At 43.1% G+C, this 27,181-nt stretch overlaps 2 protein-coding genes across 2 annotated transcripts in view; both read right to left on the bottom strand.

The window, feature by feature from the left end:
- Nucleotides 1-9,467, bottom strand: LOC139202671 (WD repeat-containing protein 47-like). The gene is given in 15 exon segments (XM_070832216.1): nucleotides 1-143; nucleotides 454-672; nucleotides 1,213-1,344; nucleotides 1,524-1,694; nucleotides 1,938-2,107; nucleotides 2,737-2,894; nucleotides 3,118-3,190; nucleotides 3,384-3,641; nucleotides 3,719-3,891; nucleotides 4,842-4,938; nucleotides 7,019-7,476; nucleotides 7,774-8,082; nucleotides 8,549-8,633; nucleotides 9,079-9,162; nucleotides 9,310-9,467. Coding segments are annotated over 15 exon segments (2,688 nt in total).
- A 4,202-nt stretch (nucleotides 9,468-13,669) lies between these two features.
- camsap2a (calmodulin regulated spectrin-associated protein family, member 2a) overlaps nucleotides 13,670-27,181 on the bottom strand; it is a 47,836-nt gene continuing 34,324 nt past the window's right edge. The window contains exons 8-18 of the mRNA XM_070831879.1: nucleotides 23,863-23,959; nucleotides 23,541-23,630; nucleotides 23,095-23,179; nucleotides 20,827-22,978; nucleotides 18,992-19,128; nucleotides 18,308-18,531; nucleotides 17,574-17,670; nucleotides 17,097-17,162; nucleotides 15,854-15,969; nucleotides 15,157-15,275; nucleotides 13,670-14,769 (exon numbers count right to left, since the gene is read on the bottom strand). Coding sequence (XP_070687980.1) covers nucleotides 14,464-14,769; nucleotides 15,157-15,275; nucleotides 15,854-15,969; nucleotides 17,097-17,162; nucleotides 17,574-17,670; nucleotides 18,308-18,531; nucleotides 18,992-19,128; nucleotides 20,827-22,978; nucleotides 23,095-23,179; nucleotides 23,541-23,630; nucleotides 23,863-23,959 — 3,489 coding nt within the window. The 3' untranslated portion in view covers nucleotides 13,670-14,463. The remainder of the gene's footprint in view (nucleotides 14,770-15,156; nucleotides 15,276-15,853; nucleotides 15,970-17,096; nucleotides 17,163-17,573; nucleotides 17,671-18,307; nucleotides 18,532-18,991; nucleotides 19,129-20,826; nucleotides 22,979-23,094; nucleotides 23,180-23,540; nucleotides 23,631-23,862; nucleotides 23,960-27,181) is intronic.

Raw genomic sequence — 27,181 nt, 5'->3', positions numbered from 1 at the left:
TCAGGGGCCCGGTGCCCAGAGGACGACAGTTCGATCGGCAGAGGAGGAGAGGAAGGTGCGGTCATGTGGGTGCCATCTGCACTGGATCACCTTGTCCCAGTGCTCTCCCGCCACCATCTGAGGGAGGGGCTTTGTCAGATCGCCTGGGGTCAGAGAAAAGAAAAAAAAAAATGTCACGCAGGAGTGGAAAACAGTGGGATCAAACGCCAGAGACTGGCGGCATTGTGTCGCACTAATATGGCGGCCAGATGATCAAAGATATGCAGGTATATCACTCTTTCAACAGACTTGAAAGAAACATTTCTTATGATCTGGGAAAAATACGTTTGTCACTGAAATTCTTGAAACATGAAATAATGAGCATCAAGTAAATTAAATGGACCTCATAATCAAAACTTAGATTCTAATGATTTGCCTTTTTAAAACTTGATACTTATTTTGTAGCGTTGCTACCTTGAAGGTCACTGATGATGATTTTGTTGTCATAAGAGCCGGTGAGGAGATGATGGGCTCCGGGGGAGAAGCGCACCGAGCGAATGTCACTGCTGTGGGGGCGGTATGTCTGGACAATGCGGCCTCCTTTGATGTCATACAACATGCAGGTACTGTCCTCCTGGCCTGTGGCCAGCAGGCGGCCGCTGGGATCCACTGCCACCGAGGCAACTGCACTTCCTGTGCGAGACAGAGTGGTAATAAGCAAGATGTTTGCTGTGATGAACTCCAAAACAAAAGAATGAAGGGTTTGTTTGTCTCACTGAGGACCAAGTGCTGGAAAAGTGAGCAATTTTGCCTGCAGATCTGTATCCAACTTTGATGACTGCTGCATCCAGTAGCAGTAACATATACTATTTTTTTTAAAGCCTCTTATTTTTTTTTCTTTCTGTTATGCATTTTGATGCTGATCCAAATGAATATTATGCAAAAATGTATTATATTTTTAATGTTAAAAGAATTACAAATTTGTTTGAGTGTTTATATGTTCTGCTTTGTGTTTTTTTTTTTTTTTTTACTTTACCTATAGTGCAAAAACATTCCCTTATCAAGCCTGATCTGAGGTGTCTAATTTAATCTTTTCAGTTACTGGCAGCTCTGCTGTGCTCCAGAAATCTTTACATTAGCACCCTCTTGTGGTGTAACTGTGATATGACATTTAACTTCTAGCAGTGTGGTATGAGTGATCTCTGCTCTACTGACAGTCATGATGTGACTCACCTGAGCCGTGGAGTGTTGTGCCCACCACCCGCACACAGCTGGGCACCCGCAGGTCCCAGAAGCGGACGGTCTTGTCCTGGGACCCGGAGGCGATCATCCACCCTCCCCACGTGTACAGCGTCAGAATGTGACCTGTTCAAATGAAATGGTAAAGTCGTCAGCGCTGCACATGCTATTTCTTTACCTTGCTGTCTTGACTTGTTGTGTTTGTACAACTATCCTGTGATGCTGTTCCACACCATTGGCCCATTAGTTTCTCATTAGAGATTCAGGATATGTTTTTGCAGGGGGAAGAGCTGCTGCTAATGTACCGGTGTGTCCGCTCAGGGCATGAAGGCCCTGTCCTCTCTGGCAGTCTGTGGTGTAGATGTTGCAGTCTCCGGCCCCGGCACTGATCAAGATGGATCCTCCACTCTCAGGGCCCTCCATGAAGGCCAGATCCCTGATGGTACCGTCGTGCATGCTGAACTCCAGGTCTGGGCCTGAATCAGAGGTGAACATGACACGCAGACTTGACTTAATAACAGGGGAAAGATAATTTGGCTTTATTTGTCTTCTCAAAACTATGCTTTTTTTGAGGCACAGTTAAGTTTTATCACATCACTTTTAAAAAGGGCCAAGTTGCTGCTGTTGTGGTCAGAGAGAGAAAAATACTGTTCAAGGCTAGTGGCTGGGAAAATGACTGATTGTTTATCGCATACACACTGCAACACACAAAATAGTACCTGTGGCATTGCAGCTATCTGCATTGAAAGGCAGGACTTTGACATATTTATCATTGGAGCCGGTGGCCAGCAGTTGTCCACAGTGGCTCCAGGCTACGCAGTAAATTGAGCCCTTGTGGTGTTTGTTCCTCCTGAAGCGCACCACCGGCTGCTTTACCGCACCAGAACCACTGAGCGGAACAAGAAAACACAAGACAGTTAAAATGTAATGTAACTGTGAGAAAAATTGCAGCCTGGATTAAAATATTTGGACCATGGACTTTTTTTTTTTATGTGCAAACAACCTTTTTTCAATTTTTTCTTTTTTTGTTTTTGTTGTAGGTTTTGGGCAAGAACGCTTGAATGTGGTCTGGTCAAGCACGGAAAATCCATCCTGCCACCGTTCAAAAACATTTTTAGCTTCTCCTCACAAAATTCTGGCACAGCCTTCAGCGTATGTGTCTTCATCTATCATAGGATATCGGTTCCTCAGACATTTTGTCGTAAAACATCCGAATGTATTTGAGGACACAAAACAACCGTTTCTCTTCTTTGTTTTCTTCAGTCGTGAACAAAAACGCTCTCAAATCTGCGTACTAGCACACACATTCACAACGATCCCCATACTGCCACCATAAGATAAGTTAAAACACTTTCTGGCTTGTTGTGTTTTCCGTCAATGTTTTCTGTGCATGAACAACCATTGATAACATCTTCTATGAAGCCAGCATCTATTTTTTTTTCTAGTACAGAAATCATCTAGATCTTGTAAGAATATCTCATTGTTTGGACTTGTAGTGTGCCTGTGGATGGTTCCTACCTGGTGCTTAGTGTTTCTGGGTAGCCACAGACTCTCAGGGTTTTGGAGTTGGAGCCGACAGCATAGAGCGCTCCAGAGGGATGGAAGGCCACTGCGCGCACCGCCTGCGTGTCCTCGAGGTGGTTCACTTTAACAAACTGTGCTTTGGACTTCGCTGGCTGCACAGAAAAATAATCATTAGAACTGTGATCTACATATTACACCGGCTTTTTAAACCTTTCATGGTCAAACAAATGTGTAGAAATCGACCAGGTTAGTTTTGGATGGTTACAAAGACAAATAATGCAGCAGATAATAGAAGACACAGTGGACTAACTACTACTAAAAGGACTAAAAATAAAAGATCCCATAAAAATAACACTTAGCAGTATTTTGGTGTACCTCTTGTGAGTTACGTGTCGTGGAGCCAGAATCCCCGTGGGCTGGGGGACAAGACCCTCTGATCCTCTCAGCACTGATAATACAAATCCACACACACACACACACAGCTGTGTTTCCATCACTTCAGAGGACATTGACTTCCATTAATTTTCTGGAGAAATACACTCACCATAACAATAAGAACTACTGCCCTAAACCTAATCCTAATCCTAACCTTAATCTAAATCTTCACCATAAAATCGAATCATTTACTTTATTTCTCTTACCTCTGACAGGCAGGAATCGGGGACTCACTGAGGGAGGGCAAACCATGGCACCCTGCCGCTAATGGGGTGCTGCTGGTCCCCCCACCCGGCTTGTCCCGTGGCGGCCCGGTGTCCGGGGTGTGGCGGGTGTTGGCGGTTTTGGGACTGGAGACGCTGGCGCTCCCTGTCAGTCCGTTCCACTGCTGCCCCAGATGTGACATCACCTCATCGCCTCTGTGGTCGATGCCCACATTCATCTCCTCCAGCTTCTGAATGGACCTAGACAGAAAGGAGACCTCTTAGCGATTTCATTCATTACACGGCTGATGCCGAATCTTCGAGTAAGACTTCCTCACCTGCTGAGGAAGGTCTCAGTGAGGTTGTTCTGGGCTCCGTCCTGCGGCTTCACCCCTCCCTCTAGCAGCATCTGCTGATAAAGCTGCCTCTGCTGCTGCTTCTGCTCCAGATGCTGCTGCACGCGGAGACGCTGCCGGTAATACTCCTGGATGTGCTCTGTGGAGTCAAGACGCTGGACAAACACACAATATGACACAATAAACACACACTGTTAAGGCTTGAAGTCGTTGAGGATGCAGAAAAGGCTAAAGCACTGATTTGACAGGATTTGTTTTACCTGAAGAGGCCCTGTAACCTGACTGACAGAATATTTATTATTGCATCTCAGCGTTCTTGCTTTCAACGCTTGTTCATTGCCACAACACACACATGCAAAATTACACACACACACACACACACACACAACAGATTATGATAGAAAAACTCTTTCCCAAGAGCCACTGCAACTCCCAAGGCCTCGTCCTCCATCATCCATCCCATAAAAAGTTTTCAAGGACCTCATCATATCCAGCAGGTATACAGTATATTCCCCTTCATCTCTGCCACTACTTTTCACACACACACACACACACACACACACACACACACACACACACACACACACACGCACCAGTCCAATCTCAAGCTACTTTGCTCCTCTAGATGAGACCTGGGATGCATAAAAATGAGCGATGATGGAAGCAGCAGGCCATCTTGGGTGTGACCGCACATCAAACCAGATTATCTGCCTCCACTGTCCATGACCTTCCACCCCCTTCGGTGGGGCAGAGGGCAGGAGGGCGCCAGTGCTCCTTGGACAGTTGCGGTAGAGAACTGGGGAGGGATTTATGAGGCAGACGAGGTGGTTCAGGGGTTCAGGGGGAATCTATTCTAAATCTCTTAAAACTGGAGTGATGACCGTGGAGGGGGAAGACTGACAGAGAATCTCGCTTTGACTTTGACTCCAGTGACCAGACAGACAGCCATGGCTGTTCGTTTCTTTTTTTTTTTTTACAGTCTTTACAAAAAATCATGGACCAATTCAGCCCGAGCAAACCAAAGGTGAGACACTCCACTCCTCCACCGCTGAAATGTTTTGGTGCTTATCGTTGATCTATGGTCTGTGTCTGCAGTTCTTATTACCTCATTTGTTTCTGTGCTGCAGGGTGGCCCGCCATCTTTTCCAGGGGTCAGAGGTGTGCGCTTGGTGTTCGGTCCATCCAGTCCCTGTGGGTGCTTCCTACGGTCAGGAAAATATATATATATATGTGTCATATCAATTCACAACCATTTTAACTGAAATTAATTTGAGATGAAGTAGGAAATAAAATAAAAGTCAAAGCAAGCTGAGAGAAAATTAAGCAATTTATGCATGTTTAAGTGGAGGATTGTACTTTATGTAGCAAAATGAAAGAAATGTGTTATTACTCACTAACAAACACCAGTAATACGGTCAAACGCCAAACGCCACAAAACATCAATAAACTGAGATTTGTTTTGAAGAATAAATCTGTTGTTTCTGCATATTTGATTGATTGGAATCACGAATCAAGTATCATATTACACTGCGAGACAAATTCCTGTGAAGGATGACAAACTCCTGAACGTGATCGCAGGTGATCGTAGTGATCTCTCTTCGCTCCAGCAGGTGGAGCCAGAGAAAAACCTCCAAACATCCAGCAGTCTGACAAACAGCTCAGTTGATGCCTCAGGTTCCTCCGTCTTTACCATAACTCAGCGGTGTAACATTGTATTTGCAGCAACCTCATGAAGCAAAACTGTCAGCTCAGCTTTAATGACGCAACAGACTGGAAACATCTCGCCTTCAGTGCTTCCTGAATGTTTTCAGCACACATTGTACCTGTGCTATACTAGCTTGTTTTACTGTAGCTGGTAGGAGCAAAGATGGATAGAGGAAAGAGAGCAAAACATTACTTTTATATTCGTTTCCTTGATGCAGTTATAAGGGCCACATTTTTGCTCTCCGTGTCCCGTCCACAGCAGAGAATCTGACTGGAACATGAACCCAGGAAGCTGCAGTAATGAGCCATAGTTCCCCTAAAATGGCATTTAATCAGTAAAAAACAGCTCTTCAGTCCACTAAAATATCTAAAATATTGGATTTTCAATTAGGAAAATTATCTTGCAGTAATTTACAGTCTTAATTTCAGTATTATGATTTTATTGAGTCATTAGTTGAATACTTTAGATCAGTGATTTCTTTTAAGACGTACCCCCACAGCCCTGTCACATGAACTCAAGTAGCAGCTCTTCATCAACACCACCAAATGACTTCAGTTGAATTTAAACTAACCCCATTTAACATTAATGACAAAATGTATCTTACAAATAAAGGCCGATTGTTGCAGCACCTCCAACATTATTGGTGATTTGGTCAAATAGACATTTCAACCTTTTATCCATTACTCTGGTATTACGTTTAGCTAACTATTCTAATTTTGTATATACATAAAAATATATCTCACTTTTAGCTGTTTAAGACTTCCCTCTTCACTTTCTAACTACTTTTCACTTTTCAAAGCTATAAATCAGATTATTACATATGGATATAGTTATATTTAATCATCAAAAGCTACACCATAAAAGATATAATATCCCCCCCCCCGACCGCTGAAGTTGGGAATCACTGCTTTAAATTATACCGCATCCATCAACACTCAGCAGCAGTTTAATATTATGCTTTGTGCATCACAGTAGGAGATGCCAGAGGAGGAAGCATGTCTCTGTTAAAGCAGGGCTAATGGGATTAATGGAGCCACAGATATCGTCATACAACAAGATCTACCACTGGGTTTAATACCTAAAGCTACACATGCACATGCAAAGAGAGAAAGATTGAAAAGAATGTATACCGTCAGGTCAAGATGCTGGTTTTGAGTATAATGTTGTATTTATGAGTACATTATTAATATTTTAGTATTTAGAGTACATTATTAGCATTTTTAGTATTACATACAAGATTTTTATATTAGATATATAACACTATTTTTTGTATATGGCACTCTTTAGATTTGATTCAATTAAGGCATACTCCATCTACATTAAGAGATAATGAACAAACTGGGGTTTGAGAATGTTGGTTCCAGTATGTGAATACTTTTAGAGGACAATAAAATGTGTTAATGCTAGGAAGGAAATGAGTTTTGCGGTGATACAGGCACACTAGTGTTTTGTGAAGCAAAGGTTTGGTCAGCTTTCACATGTGCTGTGCTGTGCTGTGCTGTGCTGTGCTGTGCTGCAGACAGCCGTAGTGTTAAACTCCACCCATCCCATCATGCACTTTCATAACTAATATCAACAATCATTTGTCGTCTTGCCTTTCAGGTGAATCGTCCTGCTGATGCACATTGTTCTCCACCAGGCTCCGACTGAGGGCAGACTTCATGTTCGCCTCCATGCCTCTCTTGTCCTGCGCAGCCAGACCGTGGGACAGGCCGTCCAATGCCGGGTTGAGGGATCTGGACATGTAGGTGTCCGCTGAATGAGGCCTGTGGTTGAAGGGTGAGGTAGGGCAGGGGGACAGGCGGTTGATCAACGGAGTGAGGAGGTCGGCGTGGCCGGCCTTGCTGGGCTTCACCAGGCGGTCCACGTGGATGTTGAGGGTCTTTTGCTGGAAGGCGCAGGAGAAGGCGCCCGGAGAGAGGTTCTGCAGCCAGGAGAGGAGTGACAAGTCCAGTTCGTCACAGCCATTCCCGCAAAGCAGATCCACGCCGAGCAACACCTCACCCTCTGTGATCTCCTCACCAGTTGCTTTACTCTAGAAAATACAAACAGAGGGGTGAAATGATTGAGTGTACTACTGTGAGTACGCCTTGATGATTTTAATAGAAATTGTATTTTATATACAAATGTAGGAGCACAATTTTAAAACTTGTTGTGCAAACTTTCTAAGATTTAAATTAGATCCCTGCAAACAATGCTGGTACCTTGCATTAAAATGTCTTACAGCGGATTTTCGAATATCTCTTCATGTTTGAAGAGGCGGAATTAGGTTTTTTGCCTTTTAACAGCCACTGTCGTTTCCCTGCATCCCTTTTGATTTTTCAGGTATTACCTGACAGAACTCGACACAGCACTCGTAAAGGATCCCTTTGATGAGCAGCTGGAAGAGGCGGTTCCCGCTCGCCCTGAAGCCCGCCTCGCTCAGCTTCCTGTCCGCGGGGATGAACTCGGCCACCATAGCGCAGGCTTCCTCGAAGCAATGGACGCGAGCCGTGCTCGGGTTCCAGTCTTTGAACTCTGCGTGGCAGGTGAGGCGCGGCAGGGTGAGGAGGAGACACAGTTTGCTGTAGTCGTCCTTGGTCGGGCAGAACTCCTCCAGACTGTGGAGGCACTTGACGGCCTCCTGCATGGTGAGCTCCAGCTGTAGTTGGCGCAAACATTTAGAGAGTATCTGGTTGTTAAGACGCCTTTTTAAAAAAATTTTGTAGCAAAAAATTTGGTGTGTGAGATGATAAAGGATGATATTAGCTGTTCAATAAAGTAGAGAATATTAGAGAATATTCAAAAGGCCTTAATGATTATTTATTCGTGTTTAGGTGGAGAACTCAAGCGCCCCCAGATAGTATGATGTTTTTAAGAAATTTTAGAAGAAGCTTAATATTCGCACAGAGCTTTATCATCTAAATTTATTTGCTTCTACTGATCACTGCACAGCTCAACTGGAGCAGGGAGATATTAAGCTGCCATGGTGAATTTGAGACTATCTAGTTTCCCAGAGGTTGTGCTCCCAGTCTGATAACCTCCAGGCCACTGTGCCTTTGTTCATCCCATCTAGTCAGACTATTTCCAAATTGCCACACTAATATCCTAATTCCATGTTTACATACGTTCTGCGGGTCCTCGGCAGCAGACATGGCGTTATTTACAAACAGGGCTTCCAGAAACTTCTGCTTCAGAATAATGTAGCGAAACCTGGAAACACAAATCTCAGCATTAAGAGATTTTCCTCGGTTGAATTCTTTTTTTTTTTTTACAAACTTGTTATTCTATCAGGTAGGATAAGTTTAAGCATGTTCTTAATTTGTGTGAAGTCTTCGGTGGTTGGTAGGAATGACAGTAATACTTGACCTAATTAAGGTCCCAAGGCTGCTAGTCTCCTGCTTTACTGGCAAGTCCAACTCAGTCACCAGCGAGGAGAAATATCATCAGTACTGTTAGACTTATAGACAAATATGCAGTTCACATTAAGACAATTTCAGCTGCTGGCATCTTGTAATCCCTCCCTGGTTGTCCCTCAGATAGGCACTCCTTAAAAATGTCCCTCAGCTATAGTAAAGGGTTGATGCAAAACAGTTTAAAAGGATCACTACGATTTTAGACATCAGGTTAGAATAATCCCACGCGTTATTTCTCTCACCTTTTCTTGTCAAACTTGTCCATTCCTTCCAGAGGTTGAATGAACTGCATCACCTCCTCCCACTGGCCGTCCAAGATGAGCTGCCTGTTAAAAAGAGCAAATGAACAATTTAAGAGGCCTCAGTCATCACAGTCTGAAATGATATAACCTCTGATCTAAATTAAAAAGTCTTAGTCAAAGTCTTATCTTCCCTTTTAGGACACACAGCATGAACCGGCCGTACAGTCATACCTGAGGAAGAGCATGTCATCGGAGTAGAGTCCATTAATGACGCCGCTCTCCTTTTCTAAGGCCAGCATGCTGATGTGCAGCTTCCGGGAGTTCAGGAAGTCCAGGATCACCTTGATCACCTCGGCCTCCTTGATGCTGATCGTCTCCTCTGCCGTCATGGTTACAGATGTCTGGTGGCGGCTTACAGCTGGCTGGAAAACGGACCGAAGGGAAGAGGAGATGGGTGCGTTGTTGACAAAGCTGCATCAAATAAGAAAAATGGTTGATAACCTTAAAATCTGCCCACAATTGAAGAGAAACACCAATTCTATTACTTAATGTAACTACTTAGGCTCTAAAGACAGCTATTTTCAAATTGCAGAAATCTCAGACATGTTCTGTTGACAAATTGTGTATGAGATAAAAACACAAGCATGTTATTGAATTTCAGAAACATGGCAGGTAAGATATTTATTGACCAAACAATGATGTTCAGTTAATTTTTGATATACAGCTCTCAATATATATACAGCAATACCTGTCACAGTGTGGAAAGAGATGCGTGTGAGACGAGAGGAGGGGATGCACAGACAGCGGAGCAGTTTTAGATGAATGTCAATGACGTAAAACACTGACAAATACTCGAGCATGCTCCACAGCCCACACCGATGCCCGCTGGTTCACACACCGAGGACCCAATATATTCCCTGAGGGACTTCTAGTGTGTCCAGCTGCCCAATAACACCGCTGACCTGCCGTTTAAAAATGTCATTTATTATCCACAGCTTATCCAAACCAGAAGCAGTTCTGCCATATTCCCACAGGCACTAAGTTTAACAGTATGTGGTAGTTTAAATTGATCTTATATGGTGTTGTTGCATCCATAACATTCATTCTGGGACTTAAAATGGCCTTCCGGCACAATAATATTCCCATTGAGTGAACATGTTTCCCCATGATTCTCTAAGAATTACCTTTAAATGCAGGGTTATTCAGGGCCGGGCTGTTAATGGTTAATCACAGCAACATCTTCAGATACAGCAGGACATCAAGGGCTCTTTTATTTTGCATGAGCCCTGTGTGTGTGTGTGTGTGTGTGTGTGTGTGTGTGTGTGTGTGTGCGCAGTGAGAGGCTGAAGGGGCACTCGGAGCAGTGATGTCTCCGGGTGTCTGCGCCGGTGACACCGCCCCGCTGCCCCCCCACCCCCCCACCCGACACCACGTCCAGCTCTGGTCCTGGATGTGACAGAAGGTCTGCGGCCCAAACGAGACAGCCTCAGCACTTTATCTGCGCTCACACACACCTTGTTTACTTGTCAGCACATAGCGCGCACTCACACACACACACACACACACACACACACACACACACACACACACACACACACACACACACAAACGCAGCCCCTTAGTACTGACACGCAGACAGACGCTAACCCTGTCGTTTAATTCCTCCCCTTTTTAACGTGCAGGATATCAGACTACACCGGTGCTACGGGCGAACACGCCGCCGTGAATCCGTGCCAACTCCTGCTCACCTGTCACGCTGCGCCAACGACGCGCCGCATCAAAGCCGCTCCAAAGCCTCCAAATCTTACAGTGTCTGCGAAGAAAGGGACACTACGGGGCGTTTTGGAGGATGAAATCCCGGCCAGCGTTTGCAGAAAGGTCCCCTCTGCCTTCTTTGTGGTACACAGCTCCCGGTTGCCATGCGGACGCAGCCGCAAACCACCAATCGACTGTGGCGACGACGCCCTGTGGTCACACCTAGTTACAGCACGGCCAGTAGGAGCTCTCACCTGATGTACAGGGGACCAGAAAAAGCTGGGCCCGCTATGTTTTTAACTTGAATTGTATGAAACATTAAATAAAATATCAAATAAACATTAGGTAGCATGTGCCAAATATTTCAATACTTCACGCTGATTTGACAATTTTAGTGAAAATCATGATAAAAACGGAACTAAATTGATTTCATGTAGTACACTTATTTTAATTTGCTAGTGTGTAACTTATTCATTTTATATAAATATTTTAATAGCAAATAATGCCATTAAAAAATAAAATAAAAATAGCTTTCACTTAATGTGACCAGGTGACAAATCAGAAATCAAATCAGAAATCAGAAATGATTGGAGAAATACGACACGCATCTATATTCTGGATTTTACTGCTACTTCTGTGCGTTTTGTTTTTCATAAATCACTCTATGGGAAATATAGATATGACAATAATAAAAAAAAACAAAATATACATTTTATAAATATTTAAAAAATAGAAAAAGCACAAAACTCTAATATAAAGAGAGGTGTCCTATTTATTTTCTGCCTTACATTTCAAAGATGCTATTAAAAAATCATGGATTATGAAATATTTATGAAAAATTGAAACACTACAATCCAATGTAAAAAGGCGTGTCCTCATTGTTCAGTTTGGTGATGCATTATGATATTGATTTAGAGTGCCTACCTCGCATTTCATGCAAGCTATTGAAAATATATATATGTGTATATATGTATAAAGCTTTTCATTTTAGTCTCATCAACATTAACAGTTTTTTTTAACCTTTGGATCAGTTATATCTCCACATTATGTTGTTTCATCTCCTGCTCTACCAAACTCTGCTGATGTGTAGCCCAAGACCTAGGACATAGTCATTTGTATCATTTTGTATGCAGATGATACTCAACTATGCATTGACTTCGTAAACAAAAGTGATTTTAGTTACCTGATTAGTCTTCGATTGCTTCACCAAAACTATTTGTTGGCGTTTGACAATTTTCTTCAGCTCGGTGAGGATAAGCCTGAAGTTATACAACTGAACGTCTTAAATTTGACACGTCTCACCAAAAACTCAAAAATATCTACTCTAAAACTGTAAAAACAATAATTTCTACAAATCAATAAAAAGTGAAACCATACAAATAATGTCAATACTTTCCTCCTTTAAAATAATCATTTTGTTTCCAAATGAATGCCACATAAATGCTGAGGCCATGCTTAGTTTTATTAAATGCGAAAAAAGAAAAACAAAACAAGAAAAACAAAACAAAAATGAAACTACATGTTCAGCATTAGGTTGAATGACAGCACAGCGTCTGACAAAACAAAGTCATCATAGTGAATAGGTATGAGCTCACATGAACACACTGTACAATATTATTACAGTTTAAATAATCATTTACTTTGGCCTTAAGCAGCCAAAAAGCAGGTGGACAGAGCTTCTGCGGACAAATCCTTCCAATAAACAACAGAGAAGCACTTCTGTCATACTAGATTACATTTTCAAAGACATGTACATGCTCTCTTTTGGTCATAAATATCCCCCCAGTTGAAGACAAAGCACCATGTTAGCAGATGTTGTTGGAAACCGTATCTGCACATGGTGTTTATTTGACATTCTGTGGCAAAAGGAACATGACACTGACACCAATGAAACTCTGTGATGAGTCTCTACCCGTATGCAGCAACAAGGATCTGCTCTATTCTGCCTTGCATTATTTTGTGAAATTCATTCTCCTAGTAATAGAAAAAGAAATCCTAGAAAATGTCTGTGTTCCTGGCCTATTTAGGACACGTAGCAACAGACAAATATGCTGTTAATTCACACAATGCTTAGTTTGACTCACACATTTGCTTTACAAAAGAGCAACAGATGCACAGACGTGTTGAAAACCATAGCAACAGTGCGGCCATTTTGATGAATCAGGCAATACTTGCTGTGATGCGACTGGCTTTTTATAATAGCAGAGCAGTTGATTTTTTTTTTAATGAATCGGCAAATCTAAATGTTGCGTATGCACTATGTTTACTGCACTTGGTATTTTAGTGGATGCTTTTACCAAGTGCCTTCGAGTATCATAAGTGCAGACCTCTTTAAGATGAGTAAGCTCAGTGTGAATCTGAAGAATTTAATGATGTCAAGAAAGAAAAACCACCATTTAATTTTAAATCCTGATATTGACATATAGAGAAATCCTTCTCAGGTTTCATTATGTCTTCAGTCATATTCCTGATACAGTGGGTGAGAGTGTAATCGTACATTATATTAATATACTGCAGAATAAAAACAATACTGAGCTGTTTCATTTGTTCACAAATCTACTGTGAGCCAGCAGCAAAGTGATCTACAACACTGGTTCTCAAACTTTTTGGCTGAAGCGATGCCTCTTTATAAACCTCAAGTGCAAACAACCCAGAGGGTTAGCTTTTCTCTATCCATTAATTCTACTTGATTATTGGAAACCCGTCTTGGAGTTGTCACCCACTTCTCCACATTAGGACAAAAAGGAATCTCAAACAACACATATAAACATGACAGCATATTAGTATATTAGAAATATTTTTTTCACACATCATACATTACAGCTCATCGTCTGAAGGTGCCCTGACCCAAAGTTTGAGAACCAGTGATCTAGAGTAACGTCCTGCATCCTTTAAAAATCACTTTCTGGGTTCTGAAAAAGCTGAAACCGCTTGGCTTTGTTGAGCTTGAACACACATATGCTGTGTGGCTAACACTAGCTGTATGCAATAAGTTTTTTTGGCCCTTTGTAGTTTTACGTACCTTAATATACAAACCGTTTTACCCACAGAGATGAAGAAAAAAGTGTTCTTCCAAATACAAAAAAAACCCCTCTGTATATGCTGTTTTACAATCACCTCGTTACACTCGCGCTAAAACAAACCCGCTCATAAGGCCACACATCGACGGGATAACGCAAACACAAATCGATCTGTACATGAATTAAAAACATTCAGTGCTTCAGTGTACCCAATAAAATGTCTCAGCATTCATACTGTATCTGTTTCGAGTGTTTGGCACATGGGGAAAAAAAAAAAAAGCAACACTCACACATGCCTTCATAAACTGACTCCAACACGAGAATCTCTAAAAACACAGAAGTCATTAAGCATTTACATCATTCTTCAACAGTGGTATACATTCCAGTTGTTCATAATCTTTGTGTCATGTCCAGTCCAGAGAAAGTAGGAAAAACAAGGACAGGAATGCAAATGAGAGGAAAAAACTAACAAACATAAAATAAGACAAATATGCATTTATCTAACTGGCATTGCAGGTGCTTGAATCCTCATGGATATGTACAGTGAAGTGCAAATAGAAATGGGTGTGTTCATTGGATGGGGGAGTGATGTCTGGGCTGTCAAGTTCCATTAGGACTGGGCAGGCACTACTTTTTTAGGTGTGGCTGGCTTCTTCGTCTGCCAGAGATGGCTGTGGATCGTCACCGCGTCCACGCTGGCCGACATGGTCTTGGCTGGTATCTGACTGAACTGTTTCTTGTCTGAGTTGTACTTGTAGAGGCCGTCGATCATCTTGCGCGTGATGCTCTTGGGGCCGATGCCCGCCAGCTTGTTGATCTCCTCCGTCTCGGGGCAGTAAGTGTAGATAGAGCGGAACTGGCAGCCGGCATCGCGGAACAAAATCAAGAAGTTGTTGGCCTCCGATTTCTCCATTTCCTGTTTAGATCGGGGTAGAAAAACTTAGATACAGTGTAATGGTCGTATATGCTAAAGGAAAGCAAAGGTCTTGGGGATATTGGACTGTCTAAAAGTGTGACTTAGATTTCTGCCCCTCCTCTCTGTAAATATATTCTTACTCTTTGACAACAAACCTTCATTTGTACATACAGTTCCCCTTGGTTAGCTACTTTTATTTGAGAATTTACAGTAGAAACTTTCTTGGGACATATATGCCTTATATCAGACTAGTAAAAACAGAAGCGAGACAAAGGTCCCATGTCGGCCTGTAATCCACATTGAGTGGCGTGCAACGTCAACAGAGCCAGCAGGGGACACAGCAAGTGGGAAAAAAAAAACAATATCTGAAAAGCGCCATGCTGTTACCTCCAGGATCTTGTTCTTTTGCCCCTCATTAACCTTGCCTGCGAGGCAGCAGTGGGCCAGAGCGTTCTGGATGATGTGCTTGTTAGATTTGGCACTGGGCTCCTTGTAAAGCTTTGGTCCTGAATGACGACAGCGGAGAGAGAACGTCAAGATGAGGCTGTTGTCATGGCAACCCATCCAGTTATATCAAAGGAGAGACTTCCCTCCCTATTTTTACTCCATCTTTTGAATCATGTATGAAGATTTTTCCACTGATAGCATATCCGTGTGTTGGTGGTAGACTGACCGAGGATTCTGAGCTATGAATGCAGCATTTGGATAACAAAATAAAATGTTCACACGGCTGATGTATGTGATTCACATTTTATATCCACAAACGTGGGAAAACCTACCCAGAGGGCAGTGAGACAGGAGGATGACTAAACTTTGGACAAAAACAAATTACAATATTAAAGACATTATAAAAAAAACACTGTTGTTCAGTATTAGAATATTAGCTGCACTGGATACACAACTGATAATCAGTGCCATGAGGTTATTCTATAACATTAGCTGCTGTTACCACTTGCCGTTGTGATGTTAATATAATGTTTATTCTCCAAACTGTTTCGGCTAAACAGGAACTGTAGTTGTCAGTGACAGCTGGTTGGAACATTTGCATAGAAAACCTATGAATGTATGTGCTTCTTTGGCCTACCGGTGTACTCTGTGTTAGACGTAACGGAGGAGGTTGTGGATCCATTTTCCCAGTCCTTTTCTCCATTCCTGCTGCTGGAGCGACTCGGGGACAGGAAGCCATCTGCAGAATCAGGCCTAGAACACACACACACACACCCAGAGTATTAGATCACCTTTCTGCATGGGTGCTGCTTCTGAACACTCAGCAAATTATACTGTAACCAGGGCAAGAACCTACTGTACTATTATACAAGCCAACTAGATATTTTGAAATAAGGTGTCATTGCCAAAAATGGATTATGGAAATTAGGCTGGTGTCTGGTGTCATTTTCCCACCCTGTCTGAATCATGTTTGCATAGATTTATCCTTGACTGTGGAGGAAGCCGTTTCAGTGCACAGTTTGAGTTTGGATGCTCGGTTTGGGTCCGTAAAAGAAATAGTAAAGTAGCAAAGCTTGCAAGCACAGGCAGCGAGTGCAGTGATGTGATGCAGTCTGGCGCGTTTAAGGTCAATAAAAGAGGTCGATCAATTATACTGCAGCACTTGGCGTTAACTTGCTCTGTTTCTGGACTACAGCTGCAGTGTGTGTCCCCTCTATACGTTGGCATCCTCGTAAAACAAGGGATTTCGATCATAATGTATTTATAAAATTCACCATTCTTCCACTGTAAGTATGTGAAAATCAGTGGGAAATGTACAATAAGAGCAACTAAAGCCAAACTTAGCACATGTTTGCTTGCATTACTTTTTTGTGAACGTAAACTGGCCACATTAACAAGTCATTTTAGAGGGCCAAATCTTCAAATAGGATATAAAAGCGGATTAAATATCTTCACATGCTTCAAGAACAGCTGTGGTGCAGATTTTAAGAAAAGGCAACATAGGTTTAAATGACTTGATAAGATGGGTGTTTTATGTGAGGCGTGTTCTGCAGAACTGCTCAGTGACGAAGTAACTGGGGAAAAAAAAAAAAAAAATTAAACAATTTGCTTTGATGTTTTATCAGGAGCTGGAGTGTGACTTGGCGAGGAAGGCACAGCAGTGAGGTAAGTGGAAAAAGAGAGGTGATTGTTTTGTGGTGGGAGATGCGGCTAGAAGCGTAGCATTAGACCAGCACTCTGAAGTGAATCATAAGGAAGTATGGTGCTCTTGCTCGATCAATGCCAAATAAAACCCAGTGTGGGGGACGGGGTTTCATTGCAGGATTGGGCTTGGGACAGCGTGAAGCGCCTTAAGGTTGAAATACCAAGCAGAGACTAACCTTCTCCTTCTCAGTTTAGGAGAGCTCAGAAAGAAGAAGAGACTGCCAGAGGCTAAACTAGCACTTCTGACGTGTGAAACAGCAGGACAGATAAGTATTAAAAGGAGGAGGATAGAAGAATACGGGACAAATGTTAGACCTGAAAACTGGAGTTAGTCTGCAGAGCCTTGCATTAAAAAACACAAGAAAGGTCAGATCAATTAGCAGAGGGAATTAACAGTGGTTTAGTAAATGTGATTCTTAAGCAGGTGAAACAGGTTAATTATATCCCACATTAGCAGTGTGCCATGTCTTTGTTTCTTCTAGGATGTAAAGACTTTCAGATTGTCTCCTATGTTTGATCATACGCCGAACAACAAATTGGCATGAACATACAGAGGTTTTCAAACTTATCTAACTTTTAAAAAACGCTAAATGCTCCTCCTTTTCATTTTCTCCTGTTACACCGGCGATTCTAGACTTGTAAAAACATCTCACCTCGGCGATCTCTTCTCAGAGTGAGCGCTGTCGCTGTCTCCCAGGTTCAGGGAAGCAAGTGACAAGCTGGAGACTGAAAAGACACGTTGGCGTGAACCTGGAGGTGAGACATGATGTGGCACAGCACGACACAGTTACACCGACACCACGAATAACAACGCCACCAGGCTGTCCGCTGTGTTTTGTGCCGACGCTGTCCCAGAGCAATGCAGCCTCGGTGTTCGGGCTAAAACCAACTCTCACATTCAATAACACACACAATTCGTATGGCCACGCCGTGTAGCACATGCATGAATATGTATTAATACACGTCATATAATGCTTCATTTCACTGACTGAAACACACACTAGTATTGCATTGCTCCGTCACTAAATCAACGTGTTAAATTTAAAGTTCTACTGTATTATTTTGGGGCATTAGATGCAACACAGAATCATTGTCATTTGTTGTTATTTTATGTTAAACATGATATTTATATGTCTATGAATGCAAAATATACATTCATATCATGTCATATTAATTCTGGTATCGTAATTCACCCAGTGAAAGCTTAAATTAGCTACACGGATAAATATTTTTCTATTTTACTTTAACAAGATGAACACATTGGAGGAGACGTCAAGAATGTGGTTCAGTTTTTCTCAAGTGGCACAAAGCAAAGTGGCAGCAGGACACTGACTGGACAGATGGGACGACCTTGACCTATCAGGACGAGGGTCATCTCCATGGTTACCTGTGGCAGCTCTGACAGGGGTTTTCGGGGAGTCCATGCTGTCGCGATGGATGGACTTGGGGCGGCCCCGCCTTTGCTTGGCCCCTCCAGCTGGCCGAGGTTTGATGACGGTGTTCATATCCTCCATCAGTTTTAGCTGCTTCCTCCTGAGATATTCTTGCTTGATGAACTCCCTCCTGGCCTTGTCCTCCTCCTTCCTGATGCGCTCCTCATCTGCTTTCAGTCTGAACAGTCAGAAGCGAACAATAGGAGGGAGTTAGTGCAAAGAAATACTGTTCTAGATTCTAGATTTAAAAATTCTAGATTTAAATCTCAATTTGAAAAATACATGAAAACATCCGGCACTGCTGTGACACTTTCTTTACTTTCTGATGCAAATAAGCTTGCTAATCATTTTTTGGACAGTAGTGGAGTGAATTCAGATTTTTGGCAAAAAAAAAAAAAAATGAATTAAGCAAAAATAAAATGTAACAGAAAATGAAAGATAAAAACAAAATAAAAATATATATTGTAAAAAAAAACAAAAAACTTTTGGAACAAGCGTCCAATATTTCTAATGGTGGATATTAATTAATAATAAAAAACAATCTGGAGTTTTGACCAGACTAAAGAAAAGAGCACACTACACTGCGCTCCAATACCTGTGTGCTTATACTTTTTTTCTCCCCAGATGTGTCAACATACCGAGCTTCCTCCTTCTTCTGCTCCAACTCTGCCTCCAGCTGCATCTTCCTCTGCTGGCTCTCCTTCTCCCTTCTCATCCTTTTCTCCAGCAGCACAGCCCTCTTCTGAGCCATGTTCTCCTCGGCCTTTCCATCCGCCTGAGTCACAAAGAAGCAAAGTCAGTCACGTCGCACGTCGTTTGAGGTAAAGTGTGTTCCAGGCAGAATGAAAATCCATCAACATTTAGTGAATATTATAGACAATTAGCTGCTGTTCATTAAGGAAAGCTGACTGCTGATGGTTGTGACACTGATCAAGAGGCAGAGTTGAGTGTTATTGTGCGACACACCTTAAATCCTTTAATTCACCTAATCTAATATACTAAAGAAGATTATCCAAAACCTGAGCTGTCACTGCGAAAGGTCAACTCGCCTGTCTAAGTGGTAATGGGAGTAAAAAGGCTGGCAGATCTGAGCCAGGAAACTTTCTTTCTTTTAGCCACTTAAAATTTATTACGCAATTTTATGTTATCAGGCTGCTAATTTCAGTACAAATTGGTTTCATCCAGACTTTTCAAATTTTTTTTTATGAACATCCTCTGCTCATCCCTCAGCTCAGCATCCACTCACACAATCTATTCAACCCTTCGCCAACCCCACATTTCCACAGCTGTGCCTGAATTATTCACAACAGCCCCAGTTTCATGACCTACATCAAGGCCCCGACTGCAGCTTGCGAGCTTTCTTAAAACCCATAAATGGGAAGATGATGCTGTTCTCAGCTGGCATGTTTTCTGAACCATTCATCATCTCATGTTGGGAGCAAGCGTGTTTCCTGATAAAAAAAAAAAAACAAATGCGTGAAGCTGCCACAGCTTCACGTGTAACTGCCCTTCTTTCCAGACCTGTGGTGCTACATTTTAAAGCTCCCAGTGGGAGCGACCCGGACTATGTGGGTTATGGTTTTTATGATTTATGCTGCCGTTTCTTCGCTCTGCTGTTTTTTAGGATTGATGGTCTTATTGCCTGTGTCGTTACTCTGTGCCGTTTACTTGTTGACCAAATAATTCCAGTGCTGAGTCCAAATCCAGTACAACTTACTATATGTTATCGTACCTTTTTATGTAATCTAAAGAAACATCAACCGGTAAATGTTCATTCAACTCTCTTGAATGACTGTACTCAATCTTGTGCATTACTCATTTGGGCTTTGTGTAAATCCACTTTTTATTTATTATTACAAGACAAAGTCATGCAAAATATAGCCAGATGAATAAAAGTGAAGATGAATGAGTTTCAGTCGCCGTTTTTACACAGAGATCCCACAATATGGGCGTAATGAAGCTGGCTTTACTTTTTTTGCACTGAACCAAACAACACCGGCATAATGCCATGATCTGGAAGCAAAAGGGGGCATGACGTGGAACGGTTGTTTTATGCTAGATGCATCTATGAGTGTCGCAAGTGTCTACATGGCCAAAGTGATGTCACACCATCAGACACGGCCCTTCTCTGGGTCCTATGCATGGGATGAAAAAATGGAGAACTTTCAGGAGCTGCTGGTGGCAGAGATTCAACGCACTGAGTATAAAAGCTCCAAATGTTTCCACACAGTGTCAGCGTCTAGTGTTGTTCCATCCTGCTAGTTCATCCTTTTTTACAAAGATTTGGCTCTATAATTACTTCCCCTGCTGGCTTTAGGACAAACAACAAAGACCAACCCCCCCCCCCCCCCCGATTCAGTATTACACAGATGATGAGGCGAAATAATGGTGCAACATTGTTGATAAAGTAGTGTAAAGGAGGGCAGTTATGTTTCGTGTAATATGGTGACAGTTCTTTGAATAAAGAACCTACCTTGAAGAAGAAACCACGACACATCTTCTGTTCATCATCCGCATCTTCCACGCAACCCTGCTGCACCTCCAGACCATCATCAAGTGTCAAATCCTCCGGCGGCTTCACGACTGACAAAGGAACCTCAATCAAACTGCTCTTGGCTTGGCCTGAGACGTCTGGCTGGGGAGGAATCTCTGTAGGTGTCACCGTGAAGGTCTCTACCACGGGGTGGGCCAGAACCTCAGGAAACGAAGACTCTATGGTAGGTTTGAGATCTGCAACTGACTTCTGAACTTTCTGCTCATCTGTTTCCATGTCAGGGATTTTGGATTGGCTGTGATTCTTAGTTTCCTGGGTTTTGGCATTCGAATCTACTCCTGTTTGATCTCTTTTGTTCGGCAGGTTGGGGGAGCTGGGGGGTGAGTTGGCTACACATATACTGGCAAGCTCCTTCTCTGGGGAGAGGTGTGACTCCATCTGCTTGTTTTTATTTTCATTCGAGGCTACTGTCGCTGGATTGGTGGATGCCGGTTGCTCCCCCAAGTAAACGAAGGAACTTGCCATGGGCTGGCAGGGAGAAAATCGCCGCAGCCTGGGGATGCTGTCGACAGACTGTGGGGCAGTTAGGACTCGATTGTAAGGGGCTAGCTTCAGTTCACTGGGACGAGCGGTACGAGGATTACGTGAGTGGAAGGAGGCAGATTTGCGTTTGATGCTGGTTGGGGAACGGTGGGTGGAACGAGGAGAGTCGGCGGGAGAAGAGGGTCCTGAGGATCGAGTGACGGCTCCAGCTCGGCTGTATTTTTGTGGCGATGGGTTTGTATGTGGAGGAGCGATGACCCACGCCTGCTGATGCTGTTGCTCCCTCATGGCCATGATCACCTCCTGCTGCTGAGCCAGTCGCTGCATCTCAGTCTGCAGGAAGGCTAATGAGTGGTTGAGTTTCTCAATAGAACGTGTATACTCGGCGAGATCTACCTCAGTCAGCTGTGCGTGGCTTTGGCCACCTTCCTCTCCTGCACCAGGTGACTTTGCACAGCAGGAGCTTGTGCTGCTTTGCTCTGCCCCATCAGGTGTGTCTGCCTTGCTCCTCCCAAATTTGATGATGGGACTTGTGCTTGCTGCCTTGCCTTCTCCGTCGATTTTCCCTCCTTCCTCTCCACTGGCAGCCCCGTCTCCTTTTCTCTTCACCACATTGAGGAACGCTGAGTGACCCATCTTTTGCCGATGCCTTGTAAAAGCAGCCTCCACTTTCTTCTTTTGTGCTTCAATGGCTTTACGTTTCTCCTCCAGCCTCATTCTCAGCTGTACCATCTCTGTAGCCATGACCTGAGCGGGGTCATTGGGTGGAAGTTGCACAGGAGTGGGCGATGCTTGGGCAGTGAGGGGCGGTGTGGTTTGTTGATGGATGGGGCTGTGCTCAGGGGTCGGAGCCCAGGAGACAGATAATGGGAGACCAAACTCAGAGCCTTCAGGAGTGGTCTTGAGGGAGCTGCTGCTGCACCTCCCTGAGTCTGGTGCTGATGGATTGTGCTTCCTCAACTTCTGCTCAGCAAAACTGGTCATCTTCAGTCCTGAGGGCGATTTGCTCTGGTTGCTCGGGCAGGGGCTTGGTGTGTCCATATCAAGGTCCATATTGACAGAGCAGTCTTTCAGAGAGGAATCCTCATCCAGCATGTCGTCTGTTCGGATATGGATGCCAGTGTCCACCTCAGTGGTGTCTGTGGTGCTCAGAGGCCCTTTAGAGTCCACCTCTGACACTGGCTCCAACCCAGCAACACCAGCCCCGTGGTCCTGACTGTGCAAGAAGAAACCGTTGTTGATCCCCTCCACTGCGGCCCTGCTTGGGCTGTGGATAATCTGGAGAGCTTCTTCCATGGAGGGAGCTGTAGCCATGACACTTCCGTGTCCATTAGGATACGCCTTCTTGCCAGGCTCCATACCAGCCAGGCTGTCGGGGCAGCCCTCCTCCTCAATGCCGACAGTCTGTCCGTTCACCGGCTGGAAGGACAGGTTGCGCTTCATTCCACGGGGCAGGTGTTGGACCTTGAAGCCAGAACCATCATCAGTGCTGACGGACCTGACCATGCCACGAGTGGAGGGAAGGGGCCCGGGAGCAGAATCCTCTTTGTCAAAGGGGATGTCAAAAGACACTCCATAAGGCCCAGACCTTAACATAAGAAACAAAAGAAACTAAATGTCCACTTACTGTTTTGTATTTCCATCAAAACGTAAAAGGGTATTTGAGGAATAACCAGCACACAATGGATAGCAAATATTACTGACCTTTTCTCTTTAGGCCAGGTGCCGAGGTTGCCATCGACAAAGGACATTGAAGTTGACCTCTTGATCTCTCCTGGATGGCGCAAATAAGCAAAGCAAGAATCAGACTTGTTCTACCTACAAGTGATCATATTTTGATATTCATACCTGATACAACAGCTTAAGAAAAGATAAATAATAATTTTGAAAAATTACCTGAGCTTCGAGGCTGGGGTCGAAGGGGCAAACTAAAGAAAGAGAGACAGAAAATGACATACATGTGATACGTAATAATCTATATTTCAATTGTGCTTTTTAGCTTTAATTTGTCCAGCTAAGGATTTTGGTGTACAAGCTGATTTTATCTGGCATTTAAAAGTCCTATATATTCACACCTGCAAGCTGCCCACCACATATAAATTCGCATTTTTCACACTGAACGCAGTCATTTGGACTAGCCTACCTGGGTCTCTCAGGACTTGGGGGTCTTTCCATGAAGCTCCTCTTGGTTGCCTTGGAGATAGGGATGGCTGGGATATTCTTCAACAAGGACGAGGGCTCTGAGGTGACACAGCAGAGACAAATGATCAAACTGCGCTTTCTCAAAACAATACTGTACTTCAATTTCCACACAGTTACTTAGCTCTCTGTATATTTAGGATACAATACACCTTCAGGTACCTTTATGGCTAGCATTTCTTCTAGCACTTGCCAACACCTCCTTCTACACGTGACACTACAGTTGCTATTAGTATTATAAAAGCCATTGTATGGTCAGAATTTAAGACTTGCCTGTGCCTTCATTGTCCAGCGTTCTTGGTTTCACAAAAGACGGCTTGACCACTTCAAACCACCAAAACAGTTCTGCCATGAACTCCAGGTAGTTATTCTATGGAGACATTCAAAGGAGATTAAGATTAGAAACATGATAAACATAAAAGCAAACATGTAAATATAAAGAGATTTAAACATGGGATGACGTCGTTCAGCACAATGATACTTGTAAATGAAAAAGTCTGCAGCAGTGGACAAATGTCCTGTAGGTACTTCATCCACAGCATCTCCTGCCATACAATTGCATTGTAGCTATTTGTCCAGCAGGTGTCTCTGTTAACCCTTACAGAGACGCTGAGGTGATGAGTATTTATCCCGTCCTCCAGTCTGCACATAAATAATTCACCAATCTTGCTCCATTTCACAGAGTACCCTCTAAAGAGAAAGATGCTTCATAGTTCAACCCACAGTGAAGTAATTTACAAGGAGATCTACATTCTTCATCCTTTCCAGCAAGGCATTTCCCAAAAACGAGTGACAAGTAAAACAATTAAAATGGCTTTCTTAACATGTTAGAAGGCAGGCTTTTCACACAGTAAGAATTTATGTTAGCTGAGCTAATGTAACCAACATCATCGTCATCATCATCATGGTTTTTCACATGCTAGATAAGCTAATCTTCTACTTACATAATAGTGTCAATAGTACCTGCGGTGGAAGGGAGAGGTGATTAAGGCATTAACCTCATTACAAAAATTGAGGTCAGCTATTTTTTTCTGTTCTCAATCACCAGCATGAAATCCAAAAGCCAACCTGAATTAGATCAGGTAGGAAATGTTGCAGGGGTCTTTGTCACTGCCGTGCCGGGTCACGTCCATGTCTGAATCAGGTCAACATACAGTGGGAGGCCAGACTGGCTGAGGACGCTGCACTGCAAAAATATCCATCTTGCATCCCTTACCAACTAATTTCCCTCAGTATAAATTTTTCCAAAACCCATTGTTGAAAAATGTGGGAAAGATTACTATGAAAGACGATTGGACTTGTTCTTAGAGAACAAATGCTTCTGTGAGAGCTGCACTGTATTAATGAGGAAATATGTGTAGCCTTAAAGAAACTTTACTCAAAAAACAGCACACGGTTCAACCAGTGTGGCTGATGGCCTCTTTGCCAACAAAATGTCATATTCAATCTAAAAACACATTTTAAATGAATGTCATGATCTTGACATAATAAGATAAAATCAATCAAAAACTAATTATTTTCCATTGTAAACTTAATTCAGTTCAGGCTTTTTTTTTTTTTTTTCCAATTTCACATAATTCAGGAATCAATATTTAACCCATCATCATACCAAATTGGCTGTTTTTTGCAGTGAACATAACGGCACACTCTTACAAATGCACGTGTGCACAGACGCATACATATGCAAAATGAGTGAGGACAAGCAAGGGACGACCTTGAGGAAACCCACCCCCTCCCCGCCCTCAGTCCATGGTCCCCAGACAAAGACAATGCTGCATGGCTCAGCTCTAAAGGTACCTGATTCACCTCATCAGCAACATTTCACTCTACCAAGCACACACCAGCCAACACACAAACGTCATACATGCACACCTTAAGCCCCCCTTCCTGCAGCCCAAAAGCACACCAGGAGGGGAAGAGCCAATTAACACCAGTAGCAGTGGTTTCCCTAGGGTGTTACTGCAGCATTTCACGTTTTTTGTACTCCTTTTTGTCTTAACCTCACATGCCAGCATGCAGAGCTGCAAATGTGAGAAAAGGTGTGTTGATATGACCATGGTTCACAGAGTTATCCAAATAATTCATATAAAGAGGATAAATACAGAATTATCATGCAAGATGAACAGTTAATCTAGAGAGCAGCTTGAGTCTTTCATAAATTAGCAAATTTTCACTTTTTTCAGCCTTTGTTTTGAGTTTTGAATTTGCCCTTCCTATAACTGTGGGGTTACACAGAACATCAACACAGAATTAGTAACAAACAGCTAGTAAACAGCTAGTGAAATACCAATGTGCTGGTTACCTTAAGGTGTATTCACCATGTGAAGCCTTCCTTAAAGTGTTAAGATGAACAGGAAAAAAAGAAGGAAAGAAAGAAACAGAGACAAAGATCTCCTATCGTCCTCCCAGCTGCGATTGGTGGCGAAAGCCCAAAATGACTTCTCTTCTCCCATCTGTCTGTCTGACTACTACTGACACACCAGGTGTGAGTGCTATCGCTTAATGCCACCAGTCAGCAGCCACACACACACACACACACACACACACACACACTCACGCAGATCCCCAGACAGCCAACCGCCGCTCCACCACTGCGCCTCTCTCCATTGACTGGCATTACTGCCAGGTCTGCAGTGTTGCCAGATCTGTCTGTGTGGAGATTTTGAGTGTTTCAGTCCCAGGATGAAAACAGGAACCTGATTGGTGACTACGAGAGGAGAGCTCGTGGTTGAGGGAGGTGGGGGAGGAGGGAGCTAATGTGTACACGCACTGGCAATGTATAGAGTTTGCATGCGTACAAATGCACACAGCAGCTCACACATAAACACCCTCCAAATTATTTTATGTTATCCAACTCAGCACGACGCTAGGCCTGGACACACACTGAGCACTCACTGGGCATTAATGTCAACAATCATTGAGCCAGAGGGTTGATTAAAGGATCTAGGTTCTGCAGCCAGACAGACAGACTCACTCCAATCTGGAAAACCCACTCTCTTGATTTACTGCCAAGTTTCTCAGGCTGCCCTGAGCTGCCCGCAGAAAAACCTGGGCTTACATTACATTTGTAAAAGCTGTAAGCATGCTGTAAACATGGCCCCACACAGACAGAAGTCACCAATGCTTTAAGTTAAGAACTTCAGTGGAAAAATTGTAGCGATGACGTGAAAGGATATTAGGACAATGAAAAGAACAATCATTACCCTACATCACATGATATTTGAACTTGAGGAAATTAGGGATATTCTGGTGCAGTTAACTAATGACTCAAATGCAATGTAATTCAGTATCCTTTAAATCAAAAAGAGAAATCAGTTTGGGTTTAATATCGCTACAAACTTGAAGAAAAAACAGTTTTTTGGTGGACTTAGTTGGTTTGTAATACTGTGTGTGCAAAATGGAACAAACCTATATCTTTCATCGCTGATACTGCAGACAAACAATCAACAAACTCAAAGCCACGTTGAAGAGGCATCTAATGATTTACTGTGTGTTAATTGCCTTCCTCGGGGGCATCCTCAGCAGGTCTGCTACAAAACCTCCTGGTAAAGAAGAGGCAAATGCTGGCAAAAGCCCAGCTGGTGAATTTCAT

This window comes from Pempheris klunzingeri, chromosome 6, assembly GCF_042242105.1.
Source record: "Pempheris klunzingeri isolate RE-2024b chromosome 6, fPemKlu1.hap1, whole genome shotgun sequence".
Classification (NCBI taxonomy): Eukaryota; Metazoa; Chordata; class Actinopteri; order Acropomatiformes; family Pempheridae; genus Pempheris; species Pempheris klunzingeri.
Note: the sequence above shows the minus strand (reverse complement) of the source record. Positions and strands in the feature narration are given on the sequence as shown.